Source organism: Tamandua tetradactyla, chromosome X, assembly GCF_023851605.1.
Source record: "Tamandua tetradactyla isolate mTamTet1 chromosome X, mTamTet1.pri, whole genome shotgun sequence".
Classification (NCBI taxonomy): domain Eukaryota; kingdom Metazoa; phylum Chordata; class Mammalia; order Pilosa; family Myrmecophagidae; genus Tamandua; species Tamandua tetradactyla.
The window spans coordinates 49,886,665-49,913,638 of NC_135353.1; the positions used below are offsets into that span (position 1 = coordinate 49,886,665).

General features: G+C 33.5%; 1 protein-coding gene across 4 annotated transcripts in view; it reads left to right on the forward strand.

The window, feature by feature from the left end:
- The window catches only part of KLHL13 (kelch like family member 13), a 353,054-nt gene that overhangs the window by 228,443 nt on the left and 97,637 nt on the right, over positions 1-26,974 (forward strand). The window contains exons 1-2 of one of the 4 annotated variants that reach the window (XM_077146547.1): positions 15,196-15,306; positions 15,789-15,901. The exons of 2 other annotated variants lie outside the window; for them this stretch is intronic. In XM_077146547.1, the coding sequence (XP_077002662.1) occupies positions 15,804-15,901 (98 nt within the window). In that variant the 5' untranslated portion in view covers positions 15,196-15,306; positions 15,789-15,803. Of the gene's footprint in view, positions 1-15,025; positions 15,307-15,788; positions 15,902-26,974 lie in introns of those variants that run through there. One more of the 4 variants, XM_077146550.1, reaches the window with a different exon arrangement.

Below are 26,974 nucleotides of genomic sequence, written 5' to 3' on the forward strand. Positions count from 1 at the left end.
AACCTTTACAAAGGTCACATCTCTGTCACTCAGCTGTTCTATTAGTGTACCCTTCTCATCAATTCTCTGGTAATTTTGAACCGGAAGTCAAATTCTCTTCATAATTCACATTTTTTTTTCCTTCTCAGAGTTGGAATTGGTGAAGGAAGTTACTAATATTCATGCATATTGTGAAGCCGGGGAAGGTGGATTTTCTTAAGCTCACTTACTCTCGGGCTTTAATGACTTTTACCTCAGTGCCATCGCAACATCATCTTGTTCAACCTTACCGGCAAAGGATCAGATATATTTCTGAACATTGTATGCTAAGCATTAGGGAGAATGCATATTTCCTGTAATGGATAACTTTTTTTTTAAAGCTGTGGACTCAAATTCCACAGAAAGGCATGGAATTTGAGTTGAATCTGCAAGAATGGATTGAGTTCAGAAAAGCAAAGAGGGGAAGAGATTTCATGCAGGAGGTGCCACTGGAATAAAGGAGCGAAGGAACAAGGCAAACTTGGTGGAAAGTTGGTGTTATGGGGTACTAGGACAGTAAACTGAAAGAGTACATTGGACCAGCTTGTAGTGAGCAACTATTACTAGGCTCTAAAGAGTTTATTGATTTAGTGATTGGTTGGTTGGCTGCTTGATTCATTCTTTGATTGATCTATTTATTCAACAAATGGCTTTTTATAGGCCATAGGATAAAATTCACACCTCTTTACTGGCATATGATGTTGCCTGTGATTTGGTTCTGCGTGCAGTAAAAGCTACTCCTCTTCAATGTTATGTACCCTGGACTTTTTCCAGTCATAGTGACAACTTTCTCGGTTCCCTCATATGTTGTACATCTTCAAATCTCTTTGCCTCAATAGAGGCTATTTCTTCTAGAGTCCATCTGTTGAATGCCTCATTCTTTAGTCTCAATTGTAGCACATTGTTGATACTTTACTAAAGTTTCTATACCATATTTCTCTGCTTCCCTCACTCAACTAGGTACTTCCTGAGAGCAAGAGGATTGTGCCTTGTTCACTTTTTTTTTTTTTTTTTTACATGGGCAGGCACCGGGAATTGAACCCGGGTCCTTGGGCATGGCAGGCAAGCATTCTTACCTGCTGAGCCACCATGGCCCGCCTGCCTTGTTCACTTTTATATCTGCATCACCTAGCATAGTTCCTAATACATAAATGCTTAACAAATATTTGTTGAATAAAATATTAAAGCACTTAATTAATGTCAGGTATGGTTTTATTTTAAGAGAGTGATCTGGAATCATAGTGATTGATAGATTAAAGGAGATGTAAGGAGAACAGTTATGTTTTTACAGTACCTCGTTTGTTTTGAAAAGGTAAGGAGTAGATTCCTGGACAATTGCTAAAGATAAAAGTATAGAATTTAATGACTAGCTACTAGGGGCAAGAGAGAAGGAAGAGTTAAAGATAATTAAGATTTAAAGGGATATGACAGGGGTGCAAGGGTAGTTCAGTGGTAGACTTCTCACCTGCCATGCAGGAGACTCAGATTTGATTTCCAGCCTATGCACTCCCCCCACCACCCCAAAAAATTCAACAAATGGTGCTACAATAATGGAATAGTCACATGGGAAAATAATGAAATGTGACCCCCACCATACAGCATACAAAAAAAGAGAAGAATATGACAAATAACAGAACAATGACCTTGAAACAGTAAGGTTACTTTCAGATAAACATGCTTTTTTTTTTTCTAAGTCAGATATCCTCATACTAGTATTTACCTCATTCCACCTCTGCTCTAAACCTGAACACTTTGTTCTGGTTCATTTACTGGAACTAAACACAAGATTCATGTGGTTCTGATATTCATATCTGATAAAGAGTATAGATATGAAACGTAAATATGTTTATATTTATATTTTTAGGAACTGTTGACTACAATTGTCTTTCAAGGGAAGGTGTGTGGTGCATAGGTTTTTGAATATTTAAACCTATTCTGCTTTGGGGAGTAAAACCAAAGTGTTATACCAGGCAAATGCACTGGGGTGCGCTACTATGTAGCAGAGCCTAGCTATGCATCACAGCTCTTAACTTTAAAACTCCAGAGAATTTGATGAGAGAGGGATCCACAAGAACATGACAAATGATGAGAGTTCAAACCTTAAGAGAAAAATGGGCTTATTGGTAAGAGACTTTCTTTTCCTTTATTTACTGCTGTTATTTATTCATTAAAATAGCAAGCCTATTATTTTCACATGTGACTGTGAAGCGGTATACAGAAATCAATTTTGTATGCATTGTAAAATTCAGGAGACATATTGGTAACCATCCAAAAATCATAGGATGCATGTGTAAAGCTTGATTTTTCAAAAATTCCCTAAGGAATTTTTATTTTATTTCAGATTGTGGCATAGCTTTATTTATATAACGTTCATTAATGCAGATTTAAAATATATATATATTTAAAAAGTGAATAGTGACTTGTATACAGATACATAATTTCACTCAGTTACCAGTAGGTGGCATACCAGATTCTTCTTAAATACACTAAGAAAAGCATAATATTAATAGGGATTAAAATAAGATGTACTTATAGATGTTTTAATGTATTTTTAAGCAAAGAAATAATATAGTTGTTATTTACTTGGTGAGACTGACCTTAATGCTAAAACTTGACAAATATGAAATGAATACATTGAAGCTTTTTGTGATAAAAAATTCTCTATATAGCATTTTAAAAGTAGACTTTAAAATAATATTGTCATTGAAGAGATCTTGTTTTAAATTTATCATTCCATAAAAGAAATAAAATATTTGCCACCTACCTTTTATATAGGTACTTGTAGATTTAGGATAGCATTTTGGATAAGGTCTTTGTCAACGTATTTCTAAAGATACTGTTAGATTATAATTTTGATTTAGTTATTACTTTAATAATTAACTCAAGAGTGCTTGTGAGAAGACCCAGAAAAACAGAATAGTTTATTTTGAAGAAAAAGTTAGATAAGGACAATCTTTACTTGCTACAAACTAATACCAACATAAATAAAATGAATATAAGTAGATTAAATTTTGCCTAAGCTCCTCAAGCATCTGCCAGCATACTTTAATTTTTTAAGAGTTGACTATTGACAGCATATACTGTAGTGCTTCTGTAGTAGTCTCTATTTTTAAAACTGCATTCCTGAGGCAGTAGCAGAAGTAAGTCTGTTCTACCTTGTCTTTGTATTAGCCCAGAGGAGTTAGATTATGACAGTACTTGAGAAAAACAAAATCTTCTGGTTAGGAGACAGTACATCTAATTATATGTTTTTGTTAATTACAAGCAATATAAGAATAAGAAAATTAGTAGTAAATGAACCTAGAAAAACATTAACCATCTGCTCTCTGAAAGCTTGCAATGTATGTCATTTGCTTTCAGGTTTTTATGGCAATTCAGTATACAGCAAAGAATTGACCTTTAGGCTTAAAAAGTTAGAAAATGACACAGCGTTTCAAGGGCCAAGTATATATTTCCTAGGAAAGTGTTTCCTTGTGTCCAAATTAGATCTTGGATCAACTGCCAATAAATACTGTATTTAATGTCAATCTTTATTCCAGACTATATGAAACATACATGAAGTGAGCTTCTAAAAGCAAAAGAATTTTATGGCTATCTAGTTAAGTTTTTTAAAGTTAATTTAAATATTTTTTAAAATGTACTGTGTGGTCTTAACTGTTCAGTATTTATAAAATAGGATTTAATAACTTATAGCTAAAAGATTTGCAGGGTATCTTTGAAAATTTTGAACTGAATGTAATAAAGTCACAATTAACCAGATTATTATTTTCTTTTTTGCACTCCACTTTCAGGAGACAGAGGCAATTGTCTTTAAAACAAGCTGATTTCAAGGATGTATTCAAAAAATCAACTTCAGGGTATGTCCAAGGGTCTGCATTTTCCTTTTTCTGTTCATGAGAATTTATTTTTATAAAAAAAAAGACCCTAAACTACTCGAAGATATTTAGTCATCAAGGAAAGTTAGAATAATGTTTAGAGTTCTATGTTTATTAAGACAAAAAAAGACAAGACATTCTTCTGTTTAAAAATCACACATTTTTGTATTGTGCTTTAGATTTTTCAATGTATTCTCACAAACATAAATTCAGTTTGTTTTCATAGCATTACTGTGAGATAGGTAAGAAAGGTGGCATTTTACCTATTTTAAGGATGAGGGAAAATAACACTGGACATCACAGTGCTAGTTCGTGGCAGAGCTGCAACCAGATCCACCCTCATTCTGCATTCGATCTTCTGGACTAAATTTGAAATAAGTTTTTAACTTTTTTTTTGGTATTGCTCAATCAACATATTTTAGGCTGCATTTGTTTTCTAATTGCTGTACTTCACAACCTCCCACTTTACATCTGTCTGTCTGCCTGTATGTTTATTTATCAGCCAGATTCCAGGCTCTCTCAGACTTGAAAGTATCTAAAGCATAGGAGGGTAGGATAATGGCTGTGAATAGTGTGGACTAATCACTGTCAGTGAGCAGACAAAACTAGCTACTGAGGAAGGCTAGCTACAGAGAGAGAGAGACACCACTATCTCACTATAGCTGGGATATCTTGAGCATGGCTTAGCAACCTTGTCTTTAAAGCAGTGTTCCTCCAAGTGTATTGTATCAAGTGTGATAGTCATTAGTTGGGATACTTGTTTAAAATGCAGAATACTGGGCCCCATCCCCAGACCTCCACATTTTAAACTTTCACCCCAGATGATTCTTATGCATAGTGATATCTGAGATCGTCTGCTTTAAAGGTATATATATTGGAAAGTGAAGAAGAGTCCTTTTCATTCAATAGCATCCGGGTTCCATGTCAAAGGTTATCAACCATGACAGTTGGGGAGGAGGCAAATATTAGTTAAGGGTGAGGAGTGACGAGTATAATTTGCACATACTGATGTATCTACATCTGCTGTATATCACAGTAGCTACTGTGTATTATGTTGTCTGTGAGGTATGTTAAAAAGGCTTAATTGTGTTCATTTTGGACTCTTAAAGAAGGCAGAGGGCAGAGAGATTTCCATGGAAAGGTAAAAAGTAAATTTTGATTTTTTTAAGAGTTAACCTCTGCCAATTGTTTTTCGTTTAAAATTATGTTTAAAAACTCTCTAGAAAACTTGACTGTTTAGGGTTCTAGATTAGTTATAGTTTTACTGTAGCATTTATTCATGCTCACTCATTTTTAGGGTGTGAATATCCACTCTGCTTGATTAGAAAGAGAAAGTCTTGTGGCCAGGGAGCATGTGTTCTTTTGTATATTGTAACATCCAGCAAAGCCATAATTTCTCAGTACTTATTGGCGATTGGTATAATTCAGCAAGCACCTTCTCTGTACAAGATTTGAGCGAGGCATAGTGAGTTCATAGATTTTAGTAGTTTTGAAGTTCGTGGAGTCTATCTTGCACTGTTGGCAATAACTAATAATCTAGAGAGTTTCAGTTTAAACAAGTGCGTTTTAGTTGAGAAAGGTGAAAGTATGGTCCTAATTAATAAATTTGCTAATAGTAGTTCTCCATTTAGCGTATCAGTTTAAGTTTGCACTAGTCTCTTCTCCCTTTTTGGAATACAAATTATGTTGTTTGTGCTTTACAAATTTGAACCTGAAAAAATGGTATTTGAGGAAAGCCCTAACAGTAAATATTTTTGGTTAATGATTGGACAGTACCAGTACCATAGGATTTCAACAAAATGTCCACTCTCTGTAGTAGAAGAGTCATAAAAATGCTGAACAGTATCTCTAATTTAGAGTAAGCTGAATAAGGAATGAATGAATAAATAAATGTTAAATAGAGAGAAATGTATTTTACTCACATGTTATTTGGTTTCAGAATTCCATAAGAAATAACTGATTATTTAAAACATTTATTTAATTATGAAGACATTAAGTAGTACTAAATATAATAGTTGAAATAGACAGGAAAACCCAAATTTAAGTTGCCTCTAGCTTAAACCTAGGATCAACCTAGAAAATGAATTATAGTTTTGTTCCCTTATATCAAAATTCCATTTACTCTAGTTAGTAAGTGAACACAAGAAAAAGGAGAAGAAATGGTTTTCCCCCATTGGATAATCATTGCATCTAAGTAATAAAGTTAGTTATAATGCTAAAAAATACTGTTGGTATATCATAACACATGAAATCTTTACATAATATGAGTTGATGTTTTTATATCATTGGCTTTTCTAAGTGATAAATTTATTTTGCAGTCATAGCAATTTAAAATTGTGCACATTTCAGCTAGGTTTTATAATTTAGACTTACCACTTGGCATCTTATAGTAGAGCTGTCCTTGCACCCTTAACTTATTTTATAAAGCTTAAAATCACCAAAGAGAAAAATTCTAAGTTAGAAAATGAGTGGGGTCTTGAAATAGTCATGAAAATAGAGGTATTGAAGAGGTTGGTAAAGCTCTCTAGCACCATCATAGTAGACAATTATTGTGACTATAAACTACATTGTTAGGAAAAGTATTGAAACATATATTATAGCCATGGGTCGTAAGAGTCAAGTGTAAGGTTGAATCTTTTTTGAAGTGAAAGATTTTTATCATTCATTATGCAGTTAAAAACATTTTACTTTTAGTTACCAATATTTTCTATGTATATGTATAGCCAGTTTAAATTTATAATGATTAGGCCTGGGAAATGATTTAAAAAATGAAGCAATTGAATGTAAAGGGCCTTTTTATGGAAATTTTAAGAAGTGTTGTATAATCTTAATGAATTATTAGAATTAGGTTTCCATGAAAGTATGCTTTTCTGGTTAGCAAAATATTATTTTATTGTGAATATTCCCTAATCAAGATTTACAGATATTCAGAAGGAGATGGGGATGGGACAACTAGATAATCTCCTAAGTCTCATTTCTGACTATAATATTTATGGTGCATATGTGAATGTTACATCTCTTTGGCTAAAGAGATATAAAAATAATGTTTTCAGGGCCATAGCATTATTTCATTATCTTAAATCAGAATATTGAGGAAAAAGTCTTAATATATCATTCTAAAGATATTTCAGGACCTCAGATTTTTATAAAAATATAGGTCTTCCTGCATGAGTATATGATATACCAAATGGTTACTTTATTTAATTGGCATGCCTCTTTTTAAAGTTTTTTTTTGTGTGTGAAATATAACAATATACAAAAAAGCAATAAATTTCCAAGTACATTTTAACAAGTAGTTCTTAAACAGATTTTAAAGTTTGGTATGGGTTATAGTTCTGTGATTTTTTGTTTTTCCTTCAAGCTGCTCCAAGACACTGGAGACCAACAGAAATATCAATATAATGATTCAGCAGTCATACTCATTTGTTAAATCCTATCTTCTCTGTTATATTCCTTCTTCTCTTTAAATAACATATATATACATAAAAGCAAGGAATTTCGAAGTACATCGCAACAATTAGTTGTAGAACAAATTTCAGAGTTTGGTATGGGCTACAATTCCAAAATTTTAGGCTTTTATTTCTACTGCTCTAATGTATAGGAGGCTAAAAGAAATGTCGGTATAATGATTTAGCAATCATACTCATCAGTTAAACCCAACCTTCTCTGTATAACTCCATCATTACCTTTGATCTTTCTCCCACTCTTTAGGGGTATTTGGGCTATGCCCATTCTAACTTTTTCATGTCAGAAAGGGATGTCACTAATATGTGATAGGGGAATGAAACTAGTTGATGTTCTGGAAAGTCTGGCCCATCTGCATATCAGGACTTTCTGTTCCAGGGACCCATATGGAGGTTGTAGGTTTTGGAGAGTTACCCTAGTGCATGGAACCTTTGTAGAATCTTATATAATGCCTAGGTATTCTTTAGGATTGGCAGGAATAGTTTTGGTTGGGGTTTAGTAAACTATGATAGGTAGCAATGTCTAACTGAAGCATGTGTAAGAGTGATCTCCAGAGTAGCCTCTCCACTCTATTTGAATTCTCTCAGCCACTGATATTTTATTAGTTACACTTCTTTTCCCCCTTTTGATCAGGATGGCTTTGTTGATCCCACGGTGCCAGGGCTGGACTCATCCTTAAGAGTCATCTCCCACACCACCAGGGAGACTTTCATCCCTAGATGCCATGTTCCACGTAGTGGGGAGGGCAATGGTTTCAGTTGCAGGATTGGCCTCAGAGAGAGAGGCCACATCTGAACAATAAAAGAAGTCCTCTGGAGGTGACTCTTAGGCATACCTATAGTTAGGCTAATCTTCTGTGCTACATACATAAGCCTCACAAGAGCAAGCCTCAAGATCAAGAGCTTTGCCTATTGATTTGGGCATCCCTAATGTTTGGCAGAGTATCCAGGGTTCCCTAGTAGTAAAATTTAAAAGTTCAATAATTTTTTCCCATCCCTCAAGGGACTTTGCCAATACTTTTGGATTATCTGCTTAATTTACTCTGGGATGTATCCAGGCATTGCAAATGAGATATACAGGATGAAAGGTTCTCATTCTTATTCTGGGCTCCTTGTGTTTGGATTGTTTAAATGATCTATCCAGACAAGTCGAGTTAGATTATGTGCAACAGAAAACCTAGGTTCTGGACATAATAAATCTTTCTTCCTTTGGTCTCATAGAGTAGGTGAAGTTCTAAAATACAAGCAATGTCTTCTTTACCCCTGTATTCTGAATTACATTAATCCTGGCCCAATTAGCATCATTCTTCTCTCTAAATACAAGGTTATAGATAAATAAAACAGCCCCTAAAAATCCCAAAATAACAATCACCACTCCGGGCTAAATTTAACTGCTATGAGTGTTTACAATCTAGGCCCCAGTTTTCTTATGAGTATTTTCTAAATGAGACCATGCAATATTTGCTCTTTTGTTTCTAGCTTATTTTACCTCACCAAATGTCCCACAGGTTCATTCACATCGTTGCATGGCATGCCTTTTGAGATTTGGTAGTGATGGGTTTATTGAAAAGTTTTTATAAATTTTCTGATTTAATTTATAGGCACATTAGACAATCTAACAATGGTTTGGCTATTTTATTAACCGAAAGTAATTTAAAGAGATACTTAAATTATTGAGAGATGTCTAAACAGATAAATTATCTTTACTGGATAAAGGAAGGTGAGAGCTGAGATTTTTCATTAAAGCAATCACAAGCACTGCATGTATTTTATTTAAGAAAGCATGTATTCTGGGTAATTTTCTTCAATATATACTTATTTTTTACAAGATAATGTGTATATATATATATTTTTTAATTCTGAGGACTTTAAAACCTAAAGTGATCATATTAATAGATAAATATTCTTCTTATCTGAACTCTGCTTTTAGTAATAATAGATTCAATGACAATGTTTTAAAAACTTACCAGGAATATCCTGGCTTCAATATACAGATCTGATTCAATCAGTCCTCTGTTTATAAACCTGCCTTTCAATTTATTCAACAAATAGTTATTGAGTCCTTTCCAGTGTGCCAGGAATGGTATTCAGTTAGCAAGAAACAAAGTTAAAAGACATATTGTTATCTCACAAGATGTTTATTGTCTATTTGGAAAGTAGATATTACATATAATGGGATGCATGACAAAAAATAAACTATGTGCAAATTCCCCCTGGAGCAAAAGAAAAGGAAATCTAAATTGTCTTGGGATGTGAGGGAAGGCAGGGTTCATGGATTCCTTCTTGAAGGAATAGGAACTGGGGAAGGCTTCTCAGGGAGAGGAAATATCATTGCTGATGCATAGGGTATATTTAACAACATGGCCTATTATTGGAGCATTGGATATGTTATCCGTATTTGATGATGGTAGAATTTTCTCATTGCTTTTTTGAACAATTTAAGCATGGTAATGTAAAATCACGTGTGTAAGTAATATATATATATATATATATATATATATATATATATATATATATTTTTTTTTTTTTTTTTTTTTTTTTTTTTGCGTGGGCAGGCACTAGGAATTGAACCCAGGTCTCCGGCATGGCAGGCGAGAAATTCTGCCTGCTGAACCATCATCGCACTGCCCAATACTATATATTTTTAAAGCACTGATTTCAACCATCATTCCCAAGACACACAAACATACTTGTTTGGAGTTTAAAACATTTTTGAATAGATGGGATTACTTATGAATTACTTTAGTTTCTGTGTTTCAGAGACATATTGCCTCTACAGTAAACCTGTATTTGGGAATCAGATGAATGAAACAATTAGGTGTAGGTACTGTCAAAAAAAAAAAAAAACTTAAAGGAGATAGATATTGCCAGAAAACAAAAGAATAAAGGATGGGCAAGTGCTTCTGAATTTCCCTTCAGTGCCTATCCTTTTCTAGCTTTAATAAGAGCAAGGTTAGTCAAAATCATTTGGTCCCCAATACCTGGATCTTTCCTGTCCTTTACTTAGTCCCTCACTACTTTTTCCCTCCCAACCTAACTCCTGTCTTTGCTCCATAAACTCCTTTATCTGACTCACGTTATACAAAGTACCTTATAAATATCAGAAACTACTATCATTCTGGCTTTCTGTTCCCCTTCTTGCCACTCTTCACCTTCCTTACTCCTGTTCTTTTCTTCTGTGGTCCCCTTACCTAGTGATTCCTGTCTTATCAGGCCTAACTCCTCATATTGCTGTTCCATTTCCCTCCCTTAAACTTAGTATTCTTCCTATCCTATGACTATATTAAAGGTGGAAAGAAGCTATCCATCACATTATTTATGCTAACATGGCAAGAGGTTTCCCCTATGCATATACATACACATGTACATGAGTATGTGCCTGCACAACAATTGTGTCTTTCTAATCATTTATATTGTGAAGGAGATTGGTTCTGTATTAATCCAAAGCATACATAGTTAAAATAGCCTGTATCTTCATAAGGCTCTCTAAGGAGCCACACAGTTCTGATATGGACATTAAAATGTATGAAGTTGTTTATAAAAGATTAAATGATGACTTTCCAATATAAGTGTCTTTGAGAAACACCTGGGATTTTCGATTTTGATCATAGCAAGTTATATATCTGAATATCAAGAAAAAAATTTGTATGTATTTGCTATTTAATTTCATCAAACAAATAAGGGATATTCCCATCCATATCTATATCTACCTCTACATCTATTTCTATGTGTATATCTAACCATATCCATAAATGTGTGCAGTTCTATTTCTTATAATAAGGAGCCCTTAAAGTAGTAAGGACTTTGCTTGGTTATCCAGAAGTTATTTGCATGTTTGTGTGTTTTAAAGGGTTTAACAGTCCTATTTGGTCGCCATCCAAGTACTTTTACTAATTGGCAGAACATAAACACAGCACACAATTTGGAATGATCTGCAGTCTTATCTGAGCAACACGAATAACATAGATATTCTAGATTAGTCTGGAGAAACATTGTCAGGACTAAAGAGAAGATTGCACGGTTCCTGCTCACAAGGACTATGACTAATGCAATTAACCTTTAGCTGTACCTACCATAGGATTAACCAAAAGTGGCCAAAGTAAGGTATGTTACTTCTTAAAGAGTAAAAGTAAAGTATGCGTACAGAGTTTATAATGTATTAGTCAGTTCATTTAACTAGGTGGTATTGGTGACAAACTGTAGCAGTCAGTGTGTTAAGTTTTGCTGCAAAGTTATTTGGGGACATTGAAAATGAGAAAAATTGAACTGTTAGCCATATATCGCACTTTTCTGCCCATGTTATACTGACTTAATTTTTACTTTCCCTTTTCTCCTTGATTGTTTTAAATACCTCTAGAATTAAGATTTTCAAAATAGTTCTTTGTGCACACGTATAAATTTTTGGTGTTTCTCTTCTACTTGTATCTTCAAGTGTACATATAATTGGAGGAGTAAATGTCTATTTGTAGTCTGTTTCTTGAGAATACATTGAGATATTCATAGAATGTGGTTCACTTCATATAGAAACATGCATTTATGGAATGATCTTCTTGAGAGGAGGGACAGACTATGGTATTCTAGAGTGGGTATTCTGGACCAGGAGATGAAGACTTGGTTTTTAGTTCCAGTTCTGATGCTAGCTAGCAATGTGAAGTTTGGCATTTTTTCATCTATAAAATGAGGGTACTGAATCAGATGATTTCTAAGAGTTCTAAAAGTGTTAATTCTGTGTTGTACGTTTTTGGCCAAGACTGACTCTTTTTTAAGGCTTTGGCCATGTCCCATCATTGTCCTTTGTTTATTACAACTGTAAAATATACATTTCACAGGTATTTTTCAGTGATTAGTTAATGTTAATAGAATGCTTTGAAGAACTTTTATGTATATTATCTTTCCATCCTGTTTTATGTAGTTTTCCATAATTGAAACCAAATGTTCTGTAAACAAAGTCAGCGTTTCCTATGGTGAGTCAGAATTTTTGACTTACTAGTCTAAATATTAAAGTGTAGGACACTGAGCCTGCTTAAAATTTTATTTAAAATACAGTTTAATCATTTTTCTTCTTTTTATTTTGAGGGGAAAATGTTTTTGGTTCAGGAACATAATGGTAATTACATTGCATAGTGGCTACTAAAGTCTTCTAAGATAGTAACATTTGATTAATTTGGACTCTGCTAGTTTGTAGTTGGGGTGATTTTACTTGAAGTTTGTAAGTGATGTATGATGAATGGTGGTTTTAAACAAACATAATGTAAAGTATATTTCACAGACCATATTTCTACTTAAAGGAATTATTTCTTAAAGGCTTTGGTATATTAGTCGTTTATTCATGAGAGAGAATTAGAAGTGGCTGAGCAATTCATTAAAGCAAAAGTGAGATCTGAATATAAAAAAATGTTCATCATCAAATATAATTCTTTTAGGGTTTGGAAATCTTTAGGAGTGGCAAATCTTTCTTTGGGGTGGAGGAAAGCTGTCTTATTTTCATTTCACTTTGATCAAATTTTCAAATTATTGGATTCCCACAAAAGCTACAATTAAACATTGAGCCTAAGAGAAATCTAGACTGAAAATTGACATAGAAGATTTAGTGGTATTCGTTGATTTCTTGGGAACCTAATGACATCAGACAATTAATATATTGGATTTTGGAATCATTTGATTGTTCACTCTTGAAGAATGATAAGTTGAGAATTTTTACAATAAAGTGATTTTCACTTGTTGGAAATTTGGAAAACTCTACCCTGAGCCTTATTTCCCACTCATCAATTTTGAGTAATTTATAAGACAGATACACTGCTTGAAACATTTCACTAACTTATTTCACTACCAGGTTTTGGGGTCTTTGTTCACAGAAGGTGTAGGCATGTTTGCGATTACTGCCTTGTAATATTTTCATAAGCTGAAAAGTAGTTGAATCTCCTTTCTAAAACATTAGCTCCTTGCTATATATAGCTCATTTGTAGTTGTTTTATGCTTTATATTTTTACATATTTGAGGATGCTTCAGTTTTTGAAAATTTGTTTGGAACTTACTCTGGCAGGGGATATTCAAACTTGATGTCTATGAATGTGCTGTGTGTGTGTGTGTGTGTGTGTGTGTAATTTTCTTTCTTTAAGATTCCAATACGTTGCCACTGCTAATTAAACCTGGGTACTTTTTACTCCATAATCATTAAAAATTAACACAAAGCATTCGAATGAAAACATTCATTATAGCTCATTTGTATGTGTGGTAGTTTTTCAACCTTTTAAATATATTTGGGCCATGAAGCTATTGAAATGTTAATTCCTCCGATTCATTTGAAGATTTCTTTGAGACACTTTTGTGTGTGGGTACTGAAAAGAGTTGGAAATATAACTTAACCCTTTTAATTGTTTGGCCGGATTTTGGGGGGCATATATGTATGATGCATTTATGTCATTGATTGAATAAAATTATTTGTGAGGCTGTGATGCTAATATCTATTTAATATTTAGTAAAGTCCATGTATTACTGGTCCTTGTTTCAAAATAAGCTTTCTCTCTCTCTCTCTCTGTGTGTGTGTGTGTGTATGTGCGTGCGCTCGTGCATGTGGTGTGTGCACAGGAATATACTAGTTTGTATTTTTGCATAAATACTGGTCTGTATTGTAAATGGAGGCACTTGTGCTTTCCTGAGCTGATTTCAGACTGTATTTCTGGTATATTAAATAATATATTTTGAAATTTTTCCAAGTAATTTCTTGTTATAGAAACATTCATCTGTCCTTTTCAGATACCAGTGAGATAACCTCTTAAGGGACCAAGTCTCAATCTTTTAAAAGGGAAAGAGCATCTGAAGGCCAGCTATTTAAGATAGAAGCACAAGTTTATTGTTTAGATACAAACCTGAAAGTAGATAGGAGCTCTTTGTCACTGCAGTGATTTTCTTTAAAGGCAGGTTTTTTTTCATGCCAATGGCAGTCTGGTTGCATTGAGGAAAATTGATAATTCTATTTTTTGATAGAAAAAGGGTGCTATGAAGATAGATATTTAGTGTTGGTGACTTGCCTACATTGGTAGTAAAATTCTTCATCTTGTAAATATAGAGTTTGGTATAAAACTAGCTTAACCTTTTTTCATTTTTTATAACTGTTTATAAAATTTCTTAGATTGATGCTTTAAAGAGAAACCTTAAATACCAAGTCACTTTTGGGGCATTTACAGTGCTATTTTCTGGCAGTATTTTAAAACGTTATAGATGAATACTTTCTTTGCCATTGCTTTCATGAAATAACTGAAGCTTCTTTTGACAGTAGCTCAGTTTTTGAGCTTGTCAAAGTCCCTAACTCCTAGAGGTTACTGGACCCTCCATCGAGCTTTGGCATGGTTCCTGCTGGACACCTACTTGGCCAGTAGCATTGCTTTTTCCTCTGGGCAATTTATGAGCTGTTTGAGGCAGGGGAGGAGTGAGGGGGTGAACAGGAGGGGAAAGGGGGAGAGAAGAAGGGGAGGGCAGCATTGAATTAGATTGTTGATAGCGTCTCTCCAAGGGCTGCTATTAAGAGCACGCCATTCTGTACTTCTCTGCAGCAGAAGACAGAGTGATATTTGCGTTACTACAGCATGTTGTAAATGGGTGAGATTTTGCTCATCCCGGCTTGGAAATAAGAATAGGGAGAGGAGAGCAACTGAATCAGAAGCTACTAGAAGAGTGTGCAGAGCTCTGCAGCAGTTTATATTTGTTCTTACTTTTTGCCTTCTTCTAACTGGAACACAGAGGGACTGGCATTTTTTAAACGGGCATTTCCCATAATGGCATTCTTGTATTGTGTGGCCAGAGCTTGCACAGGAGGAAAGCAGGCTGCCGAATTTAGTCACTGATCTCTATTAGCTGTGGCCTAAGGCTATGCTGAGGTTTATATCCCATTTGTATTGTTGCAGCTCAAAAGAAGAATGTTCAGAGGATGACAAGTGTATTCTGAGTAGGTATGTTGTTTCATTTTCATATGAAACCCATCTATTTTTTTTTCCTGCTTCTATTGGTCAGAAATCAGGTTAATAGGTGCAGAATATAATGCAATGCTGCAGTATCCCTGTTAAGGTAGAACAATGGTATTATAAGCTTAAAAAAAAATAAAAACCCTAGCTGCTTTTATTAAACAAGGCTGCATTGTGTAGTATGCACAGTGCAGTCTTAAAAATATATATACTGCAGTCAACGCTTTCCTAACGAGGTGGCACTATTGTTGAGTTAGAAGGATAGAATCATCTTATTGCTTTAGGGGATAGGAGGATTTAAGGAGGTATCTTACAGCCCTATTTTACTAGATTGGAAGCATTGGTTTAAGGGCACTTACTGGCAGAATCATTTGCTTATTCTCCACGCAGCCACTGCTGTGTCAGTACAGAGTGGAATGGAAGTCCTCTTTGGTAGTCTGTTATGGAAACGCTGTTTACTGTTATTGTAGTACCGTGGTGACAACATGCCATTGAAATGGAAAACGAGCTCTCCTGCTATCTGGAAATTCCCAGTTCCTGTGCTTAAAACATCCAGGTCAACGCCACTTTCTCCAGCATACATGTAAGTGAGAGAAAATAGGATATTAAAGTGGGATTTCATTCATGAATCTACCTTGTGGCAGAAAGGGGGAAAAATCCCAAAGAGCAACATCCAAAACCCCACAAGATTAAAAACCACAAGCTTGCTTACATTTAAAGACATTAGCATTCCCACATTTTACCATTGTTTTGTTTTCCTAGGACTTTATATTTATTTTCATTTAAAGTGCTTAATGGTAATCTTTGAAATATGAAATTGTAAAGGTATACCTAGAGAATTGCGTAGGAATAAACTTTAATCTTTAACAGTGGTTGGATTTCCTTTTTTTAATTTTTGAATATCTAAAACCCTTAAAATGACTTCTTTTGTGTAACAGCACACAAAACTGCTGATGATTGGTGTTGGTGTTTTGTTAAATATGGAAATGTATTCTATACTATTTTTATGCATTTGAAACACGTTCAGAGTTAACATATTGATCAGAAAATGAGTTTTTTAATCAGGACTTTTATACTTGGGTTGTTTATGAATATTAATGACTTTGATATTATATCTTTCCCAGTTTTATCATTCAAAGTCTGAAATGTAAGAGTAAGTTAGAATTTGTACAAAGTATACCTCTATGAATAGTTTATATAAAGGTGTACAAAAAGTATTTTATATAAATGTCTATTTTAGAAATTTATTTTAAATTAAATATATACTGAATTATATTGTGAAGTCTTTATTGAATTTTTAAAAATCTTTGCTTTTTTTTTTTAGATTTACAAAGCATTGCTTTAAAAACAAAATCTAGGAGATAAAATAAAATTTTCCTTTAAAGTATTCTCTGTGATCCATTTTTGTTTTTGTTTTTTAGTGGCAGAAGGAGTGAATGAAAGCTGGGCCTTTTAAAAAATATTTGTAAAAGAAAAGCTTTTCATTAAAAAAGTGTCTTAACTATGTGTGTTCCCTTTAAAATATTTTTCAGTAGAAAACATGGAAAATTCCTTCTGCTTTAGGTTAGTTGTGTGTTTAGAAATCTGGTGAGTTACTGTTTTATTACTTAGTATTTGTTTTATCTGAGATTCAGATGCACAGAGATATCTGTTATTAGAAAGACTTTTAGTTGCTGAGGAAATGTAGTTATGCTGAGAGTCCAAAAGTAATGATTCCCTGGAAAGCTCTGATAAATGGGGACATATTAGAGTTAAATCCTGTCATCATCTCATTTTCAGATTATTTTTTTATGTTCTTTCTTAGAGATGCTTTGGGTTAATCCATCTGTTTAGTTGTTCAACACTTTTTCCCTATGAAATTAAGAATTTACACTATAGTTGTAAAAAAAAAAGATCAACTGTGTTTGCTATTAACATCTGTATTTGTCAAAAGCACAAATTAATTAAGTGACAAGTTAATGGAGGTCTTTCAAATAATTTGAGAAAATAGGATGTGCTTACTGATTTTATGAATTTTAACTGGTAAGAAATAACCAAAGATTTACCCAAAGCTTTATTTACCCAAATAAAGTTTTATTGGGGGGGGGGGGAGAACAACTAAAATCAGTAGGTTAAAATTAATAATGGTTATTTATGATTCTAGTATTCCTACTATATTTTATTGTCCAAAAGGTTCTATTGCAGAAGATTTACCAGTTTTTACAGATGGTCTAAAAATACCTCATTTATTAATTCATCTTAGCCATAGCTTAGATACAGCTAAATACAGTATCTTTAATGAATCACTTTCTTCCTTTTACATTCTAACTTCTTTAACCTGATGAAATGAGTGAACTGATTTAGATGATAGAACTTGATTTAGATGTTAGACCTGGAAAATATCACTTCTTGCATGTGGTCTGTTGACTATTGGTAGAACAGATTGGTAGAATGGAAAAATCTATTAGAAGAGCTACTGTTAGGCTTGACTATTTTGACATCATAATGGTCTCTATATAATTAAATTGGCATTGACTTGTTTTTCTTTACAAATAATTTAATGCAGATTTTAAAATATTGTATAAATCTACACAGGGAGATAATGTGTTAAATATAGCAAAAGATTAGCATGGGGAGTTTAACTTCAGGCTTTAAAATAAATTGTTTAGTTTTTTACCGTTTTAGATTAGAGGAGTTCATTGCTTCACTTGGCCAGAAATAAAAACATCATGTTTAACATGTTGTTCTCATCAGTGCTTCTTTATATTCCACATTTGTACACACAAAATTATATTTGTGATTGGCATGATTTTCTCTCTCAGTAATTGTAAAGACCAGGTTACAATGATGGGTGTAGTAACATTATATTCGTTCTCACAATTGTTCCATTTGCAAACATAGGTTAAATGGTTGAGTATTTTGGATGTAATGGTCTTTGCATTGGAATGTAATAGTTAAATTCTGACTCATGATAAATTGTGATATTTTTGAAATCTTCTTGTAAAATCATGAATAAATATTTAAATATTAGTTTGAATAGATCTTTATGGTTAATATAAGAATCTTTTGGTATGTTTGCTTGTGTAGCATCAGTATTGGTTAGTAATGATTTTTTATCATTTGCTGTAATTTGTCAAATACATTACCTGTTTTCATTGAAGACTTAAATACTTTTTCAAAGACTCAAATTTCAATATAAAATAGTCTCATGTATGGTAAAAACTGGGCATGTATGGAAAAATATAAAGGGTATTCACAGAATTTTTCCAAACCCAGTGTAGGTGCTGCTCGGCTATAGCTTTTCCTTTGATGTTGTGGATAGGGCAGTGCAGCTTAAACTATGGGAAGCTACACTAGAGAACATTGAACAGAAAGGCTAATTTGTTTCCTTTTGTGCTGCTTTAGAACTTGAATGAAAGTTGACACTTCATATTTTTAAGACTTCTTGATAAGGCAATTTTTATGACAATATTTAGAAAAATCATTTCTTATATAGCGTACAGCCCTTTAAAAATTGTGTTATAATGTGATACGGGAAGAATGGAGGATCTTAAAGAGAGAAGATTTAGGAAAATAATCCTTTGACCTCTGGATAGACTGACTACTAAATACTTAGTCTTTATTGGGTAGATATATTCCTGCTTTAGCTTCAGTTTCAAATTCTTACAGGGTGGTGGGCCATGCATGTGTAATTCTGAAGGGATTGTCTTGATAGAAATCTGAGTCCATGACGTGTTTGTGTCACAATCTGTTCAACAGTAGTTTGAAGTTCAACCTTAGCCTGAGGGAGAATCTTCTGGCCAGTGTAAACCGAATTAGTAATGATTCTGCTCCTGACAGGTGTGAACGATATAAATTAACCTGTCATTTTGCTAAAATTAATAAAGCTTAAAGGGCAATCACAGCTAAGTGGTTTTCTGGTGTTTTGGTATTCATTGTTATAAAACAGCAATTTGTTCCTTCAGGATAATGTTCAGGGGTAGTGCATTTTTGGATTCTAAGGGCACAGTGAAATAGAACAGAATTAGCACTAGCGATGCTTTTATCTTTTCTTCAGGAGCAGCAAGGTTTGACAATAATGGTGTGGCAATTATAAGGAAGACAATTAGATGAGAATTAACCCGGCCATATAAAAGTCAATTCTAGCAAGAAAGTTGCCATGAGATGTTTTTCTTAGAATTTTACCTTTCTTAAGCTACAAGACAATGGATAGAATGATTGTAGTAAATTAGACTTGTTCTCCTTTAGTCCCTGCACCTGCATTCAATAAGCTTCCTGTTTACAATTATTTTGTTTTAATATGCAAAATATATTTTTTAGTAAATATCAATAGCACAGTATTTTTTAGTATTATTTCATCATTAAAATTCAGTATCTAGATTTCCTGAGAAAAGATTGTGCATACTGTATAAAGTCTTCTTGTTTGTGGGTGATCAAAGGATAGGCAAAATAAAAATATGGATTTTCTAAACCCCATGTTTTCTTCCCCCACCATTGTCTGCTTTATAATTTCTGAGTAAAACAAAACTTTGTGTTTTTATAAATCTTTGTTTAGCAAAATACTTTCTAAACTGATAATTGGCAGTTAGACAAGAATATCTTTAGTTAAATGATTTCACAATTATCATATACATATAATGCTGTTTGTGTCTACTTAATTTGTTTTTACTGTATTTGTCCAGTCTAACAAAATTATGTGGAGAAATAACATGACCAACACCTAAGAACAGTTTAGTGTTAGTCTGTAACTTTCGTGGCATGTTCCTTAGCAATTTCCATTGCCCACGTTTGCAGAAAGACTACCTTATCATGCATTAATGATAACTCATAGAGATAGAATTGACTTTAGAGATCTGTTAGGAAGTCCACACTCCCTTTAATGCCAGAATACCTTCTGTAATACCTGTCAAAGATGATGGTAAATGTCCCCCTTGAACACTTTTTGTGACAAAGGGCTCACTACCTAAGGCAGCACTTTTCATTTGTGGACAGCTCTTCCTTGAATTGAGCAAAATCAATTCCTCATATCATCTTATATCTTTTGGTCCTAGTTCTGGTACTGGTCTTTTGGAGCTATATAAAAAAATCTATTTTCTTCATTGCATGCATGCATGGATATCTTCTTTTTCTTTAACCATTACTCGTGTGACAGTTTCCAGACCCTTTACCCTCCTGCTTGTCCTTACTTGGAGAGTTTTTCCTTCTTAATCTTTATATAGGATATTACAAATGAATGTGATATTCTGTATATGTTCTAACTAGTAGATGACAACTCTCTCCTTTCATTTGCACACTCTGCTTGTCTTAAAGAGCTTGGGATTATATTATTATTTTTAATAATAGATTCACACTGGCCCATAGTGAATTTAGAGTTTACAGACCTTCTTTTCAGAGGTTTGTGTGATTGGATTGCTTGCTTCTTATTGAAGAATGAATTTTAGCTACTTCAGATCTTTTAGTCAAGGAAGGCTGACGTGGCAAGTTAAATTTTTTCTTTCTGTGTGTTTTTTAAAAGAATGTAACAGAAAATTATTACAAACTACTTTGCAGAGTTATTTTTAAAAGTGGTTGTATATTTGACACTTGTAAAACAGAAAGCTAGTGTTTCTGATGCTTCATTATTGCAAAGAATTTTTTTTTATACTTAAATGTGTATTGTTTCCAAGTGGGGGGGAGGGGAGAGAAAAAGAAAAGGAAACTTGCCCTAGAGGGAAGAGAGACGGAATTGCAAATTTCATACCATCCTGGGAAATCCAGAGTTACCAAGAATTCTGAGGATTCCAAACATTCTTATTGAAATTTATAATATTTAGATGAGACCTAAGAAATAGTGCAAAGTTAGGCTGAGGGGAGGGAGAGAAATATAGTAACAGATAAGTAAAGATTTATGTTAATAATTTTATCTACAGGTACTTGGGATTAAACAATCAAGAATTATAAGCACTGTAAGATGATATTTTAAATTGAAATATCAGCACCATGTGTTGCTTCCTTTCTTCAAAGCTGTGAGAAAGAGATGGTATAAGCATAAGATTCTTGGAGAATCTATATATAAGGAAGTTATGAATAATCCATTTTTGATTATTTCTTTTTCAGTCACCTTGTACATCATGTTTATAATATTCAGCAGTTATTACCTATTGTGTGGCAGGCATGATGCTGCTCGGTATAAGGCACAGGATCCTTGCAGTCATTCAAAATGGCTATTTATTTTCCGTACTCTATTCATAAACAATTAAATTGCTTTATTTATTTTAGTGCAATGAAAATTCTGAACAGAGTTGATCAGGTTAAATAATGTTTTTGTTTACTGCATTTTCAATATTGATAATTGATTTAAGGGCAGTGAGAAAAGAAATAAAATGTATCTCGGCTAAATGAGGAGACACAAATTAGAGATAGACACCAGATTTTAAAGTGCCTCTTACATAGGATGAAAAATGATACCATTTATGTTTAAACTTGGTAGTATCCTTTTTAACAAGAAGAATGGACTGCCATCCTTTTAGTTGGACAGGGAGTAATTTATTCTTTAGTGCTTTATAAGCACCCATGTGTACATACTTTACCTTCCAAGCCGCAATAATTTGATTCCTGACTATAAGATGAAATCTTAGTTAAAAATATAATTTTGTGGCATTTCCAATTATGATAAAATATATTTACTAGCATAACTTACTAGATGATATCTTGTTACCCTATTTTGCTGCATTTATAGTATGCTAAAGAAAAGAGCATATCCAACTTGTTAGAGAGCTCTCTTTATGATATGGTTCAATGGAGAAATGAAGCAACATGCTTACATAAGAAAAATATAAATCAAAACATTTTTCATACCTCTCAGAGCTTGGAACGTGAATCTAGCCTGTGGATAATATATTGTAGATTTCATATGAAAAGTATTTAATTTACAATTAAAAACAAATTATCCTGGTTTAGAAAAGTTAACTATAATACCTTTTGTTAATTACTACTATGAAAGTACTAAGAACTTTGCAAAATGCCTGACAAAAACTCTATAAGGGTAAATCTGTTTTACACATAAGGACACAGAGTTTCAGAGAAGTCAAGTAACTTACTCAGTGTTACACATCGAGGTGTTTAGCTGGAATTCAAACTCAGGTCTGCCAGATTTCAAAGCTCTTGACTTCTGTAATGCCTTTTTGTTTCCCCAGATTTTTGCTTCTTTCGTGGCATCTATTAATGAGGTAATATCTCATAAAGATTAGAAGAACAAGAAAGTGTGATAGATGAGAAAAGTGTTTTTTGGTTTGAGTAATGGTATAGAGAGATGATAGAGAGCTGTACTCACAGTACTGTCAAATCATGAAGTTTTAGGTAAAAACTGAGGAAATTATGTTTACTTGCTGATATGATACTGGGTCAACCTCACTGTTTTCTATTTCTCTTGAAACACTATTCTGCTTTCATTGATAAGCCACCATTTTGTTCCATGGTAATTAGTCAACATGGACAGTATTGTAGCTGCTATATTGTTTTATAATTAAAAAAGCTTTATTGAGATGTATTCACACATCGGGCAATCCATCCAAAGTGTCCAGTCCGTGGCTTGCAGTATATTCACAGAATCGTGTATTTAGCACCACAATCAATTTTAGAACACTTTCATTATGACAAAAAGAAAAACCTCATATTCCTTGTACTCCCATATTATTGACACTTAGCAGTGGTGTGCTACCTTTGTTACAACCAATGAAAGACTATTAAAATATTTCTGTTAACTGTAGTCTTTAACTTGCATTAGATTTATTTTCCCATGTACCAGCCCATTGATAACACCTTGTTATAGTAATGTATATTTATGCTAGTTCATGAAAGAACATTCTTATGTTTATACTATTAACCCCAGTCATTGTCCACAAGATTCACTGTTACACAGTCCCAGGTTTTATCCTCTAGTTTTTCTTCTACTGACATCCAAGACCCTAAATTTTCCCTTTCAGCCAAAATCACACAATAATTCCTCACTGTTAATTACACTCACAATAATGTGCTACCATCACCTCTGTCCATTGCCAAACAGTTACAATCTCCTAATTAAAATTTCTACATAAATTGTGCATCAGCTCCACATTCTCTACCCTCATTCTATCTCCTGGTAACATATAGTCTAGATTTTAGCTCTATGAGTTTGCTTATTGTAATTAGATCATATTAATGAGTTCATACAATATTTGTTCTATCAGATAAGGGTTTAATAGCAAGAATATGTCTTATCTCTCTTGCTTATTTCACTCAACATAATGTCCTCAAGGTTCATCCATGTTATCATATGCATCAGGACTTCATTTCTTCTTACAGCTGAATGATATTCAATCATATGTATAGACCACATTTTGTTTATCCATTCATTGGTTGATGGCTGGTTGGGTTGCTTCCACCTTTTGGCAAATGTGAATAATGCCACTATGAACATCAGTATGCAAATGTATGTTCACATCTCTGCTTTCAGTTCTTCTGGTTATATACCTAGTAGGGAGATTGCTGGATCATATGGCAATTTCGTACTTAGCTTCCTGAGGAATCACCAAACTTTCTTCTACAGTGGCTGTATGATTTTACATTCCCACCTAGCAGTGAATGAGTGTTCCTATTTCTTCACATCCTCTCCAACACTTGTCGTTTTCTGATTGTTGTTTTTTTTTTAATAATGGCCATTCTAGTAGGTGTGAAAAGATATTTCATTTTGGTTTTCATTTGCATTTCCCTAGTAGCTAGTGATTTGATCATCTTTTCATGTACTTTTTAGCCATTTGCATTGCTCTTTGGAGAAATATCTATTCAAGTCTTTTGCCCATTTTTTAATTGTTTTTTTTTCCTTTTTATTGTTGGTCGTAGGATTTATTTTTATATTCTTGCTATTAAACCCTTATCTGGTAAGTGGTTTTAAAATATTTTCTCCCATTGATTAGGCTGCCTTTTCACTTTATTGACAAGGTCCTTTGAAGCATAAAACTTTTTAGTTTTGTGGAGGTCCCATGAAACTATTTTTTCTTTCATAGCTTGTGCTTTGGGTGTAAAGGCTAAGAAATGATTGTCTACCACAATATCTTGAAGATGCTTCCCTATATTTTCTTCTAGGAGTGTTACAGTCCTGGTGCTTATATTTAGATCTTTGATCCATTTTGAGTTAATTTTTTATAGGGTGTGAGATACAGGTCCTCTTTCATTCTTTTGGATGTGGATATCCAGTTCTCACAATACCACTTGTTGAAGAGATTGTTCTTTCCCAGTTGAGTGGAATTGGGAGCCTTGTCAAAAATTAATTTGCCCTAGATGTGAAGGTGTGTTTCTGAAGTCTCAATTCAATTCTATTGGTCAATTTAACTATTTTTATGCCAGTACCACGCTATTTTGACCATTGTTGCTTTGTAACATGTTTTAAAGTCAGGAGTGTTATTCCTCCAACCTTGTCCTTCTTTTTCAAGGTGTTTTTGGCTGTTTGGGACCTTTTCCTTTTCCAAATAAGTTTGATGATTAGTGTTTCCATTTCTGTAAAATAGACTGTTGGAATTTGGCCGGCAATGTATTGAATCTGTGAATCACTTTGGGTAGAATTGGCATCTTAGTGATATTTAGTCTTACAATTCAGGAACGTGTAATGTCCTTCCATTTATTTAGTTCTTCTTTGATTTCTTTTAGCAATATTTTGTAGCTTTCTGTGTACAAGTTCTTTACCCCTTGGTTAAATTTATTCCTAGATATTTTATTCTTTTAGTTGCTATTGTGAATGGAATTTTTCCCTTGATTTCCTCTTGAAATTTCTCATTACTAGTGTGTAGAAACACTGCTGATTTTTGTGTTTTTTTCTTGTATACTGCAACTTTGTTAAACTTGTTTATTACCTCTAGTAGCTTCTTTGTAGATTTTTCAGGACTTTCTAAATACAGGATCATCATGTGTTCTGCAAATAGTGAAAATGTTACTTCTTCCTGTCCAATTTGGGTGCCCTTTATTTTTTTTTCTTGTCTGACTGCTCTAGTTGGAACTTCTATCATAATGTTGATAAACAGTGGTGACAGTGGGGATCCTTGTCTTGCTCCCGAACTTAGAGCAAAAGCTTTCAATCATTCACCATTGAGTATGATGTTAGCAGTGGGTTTTCATATATGCCAATTATCATGTTGAGGAAGTTTCCTTCTATTCCTATCTTTCAGATTGGCTTTTCTGCATCAGTCAAGATGATCATGTGGTTTTCCTTCTTCAATTTGTTAATGTGATGCAATATATTAATTGTTTTTTTCACGTTGAACTACCCTTGCATACTTAGGATAAAACTCAGTTGATCATGGTGTATAATCCTTTTTTTTATGTGCTCCTGAGCTCAATTTGTAAGTAGTTTGTTGAGAATTTTTGCATCTATCTTCATCAGACAAATTGGCCTGCAATTTTCTTTCCTTGTAGTATCTTTATCTAGCTTTGGTGTCCGTGATGTTGGCTTCATAGAATGAGTTAGATAGTGTTCCCTCCTCTTCAATTTTTGAAAGAGTTTGAGCAGGACTGGAATTAATTCTTCTTGGAGTGATTGGTAGAATTTACCTGTGAAGGTCTTGAACTTTTCTTTTTTGTGAGAGTTTCTTCTTCTTTTTTTCTTTTTTATTGATGTATATAATATATTCACAAACCATGTAATTACCCAAAATGTACAATCAGTGGTTTGTTGTAAGGTTTTTGATGACAGATTCTGTATCTTTTTTTGTGATTGGCCTGTTGAGATCTTCTGTTTATTCTAGAGTTAGTATAGGTTGTTCGTGCGTTTCTAGGAATTTGTCCATTTCATCTGTTCGTCCAATTTGTTGTGATAAGGTTGTTCATAGTATCCTCTTATGATCCTTTTTATTTCTGTGGCCTAAGTAGTCATATTCCTCCTCTCATTTCTCATTTTATTCATTTGTGTTTCCTTTCTTGTTTTCTTTGTCAGTCTAGCCAAGTGTTTGTCGATTTTATTGATCTCAAAGATAAACTTTTGGTTTTATTGATTTTCTCTATTGGTTTTTTATTCTCAGTGTCATTTACTTATGCTCTAGCATTAATTATTTCTTTCCTTCTACTTGCTTTGGGATTAATTTGCTATTAGTTTCTAGTTCCTCCAGGGGCACAGTTACATCTTTGATTTTACCTCTCTTTTCTTTTTTAATGTAGGCATTCAGAGCTATAAATTTACCACTCAGAACTCCTTTGATACATCCCATAGATCATGATTTGCTGTGTTCCTATTTTCATTTGTCTGGAGGTATTTACTAATTTAGCTTGCAATTTCTTCTTTGACCCACTGATTATTTAAGAGTGTGCTGTTTAACTTCCATATATTTGTGAATTTTCTGGGTCTCTGCCTGTTTTTGATTTCCTGCTTCATTACATTATGGACAGAGAGAGTGCTTTGTATAATTTCAGTCATTTAAAATTTATTGAAGCTTGGTTGTTGACCCAACATCTAGTTTATCCTGGAGAATAAACCATAAGCACTTGAGAAGAATATATACCCTGCTGTTTTGGGGTGCTATGTTCTGTATATGTCAATTAGATATAGTTCATTTATCATATTATTCAAATTCCTGTTTCCTTATTGAGCCTCTCTCTAGATGTTCTATTTATTGATGAAAGTGGTATATTGAGCTCTCCAACTATTATTGTAGAGTCATCTATTTCTCCCTTC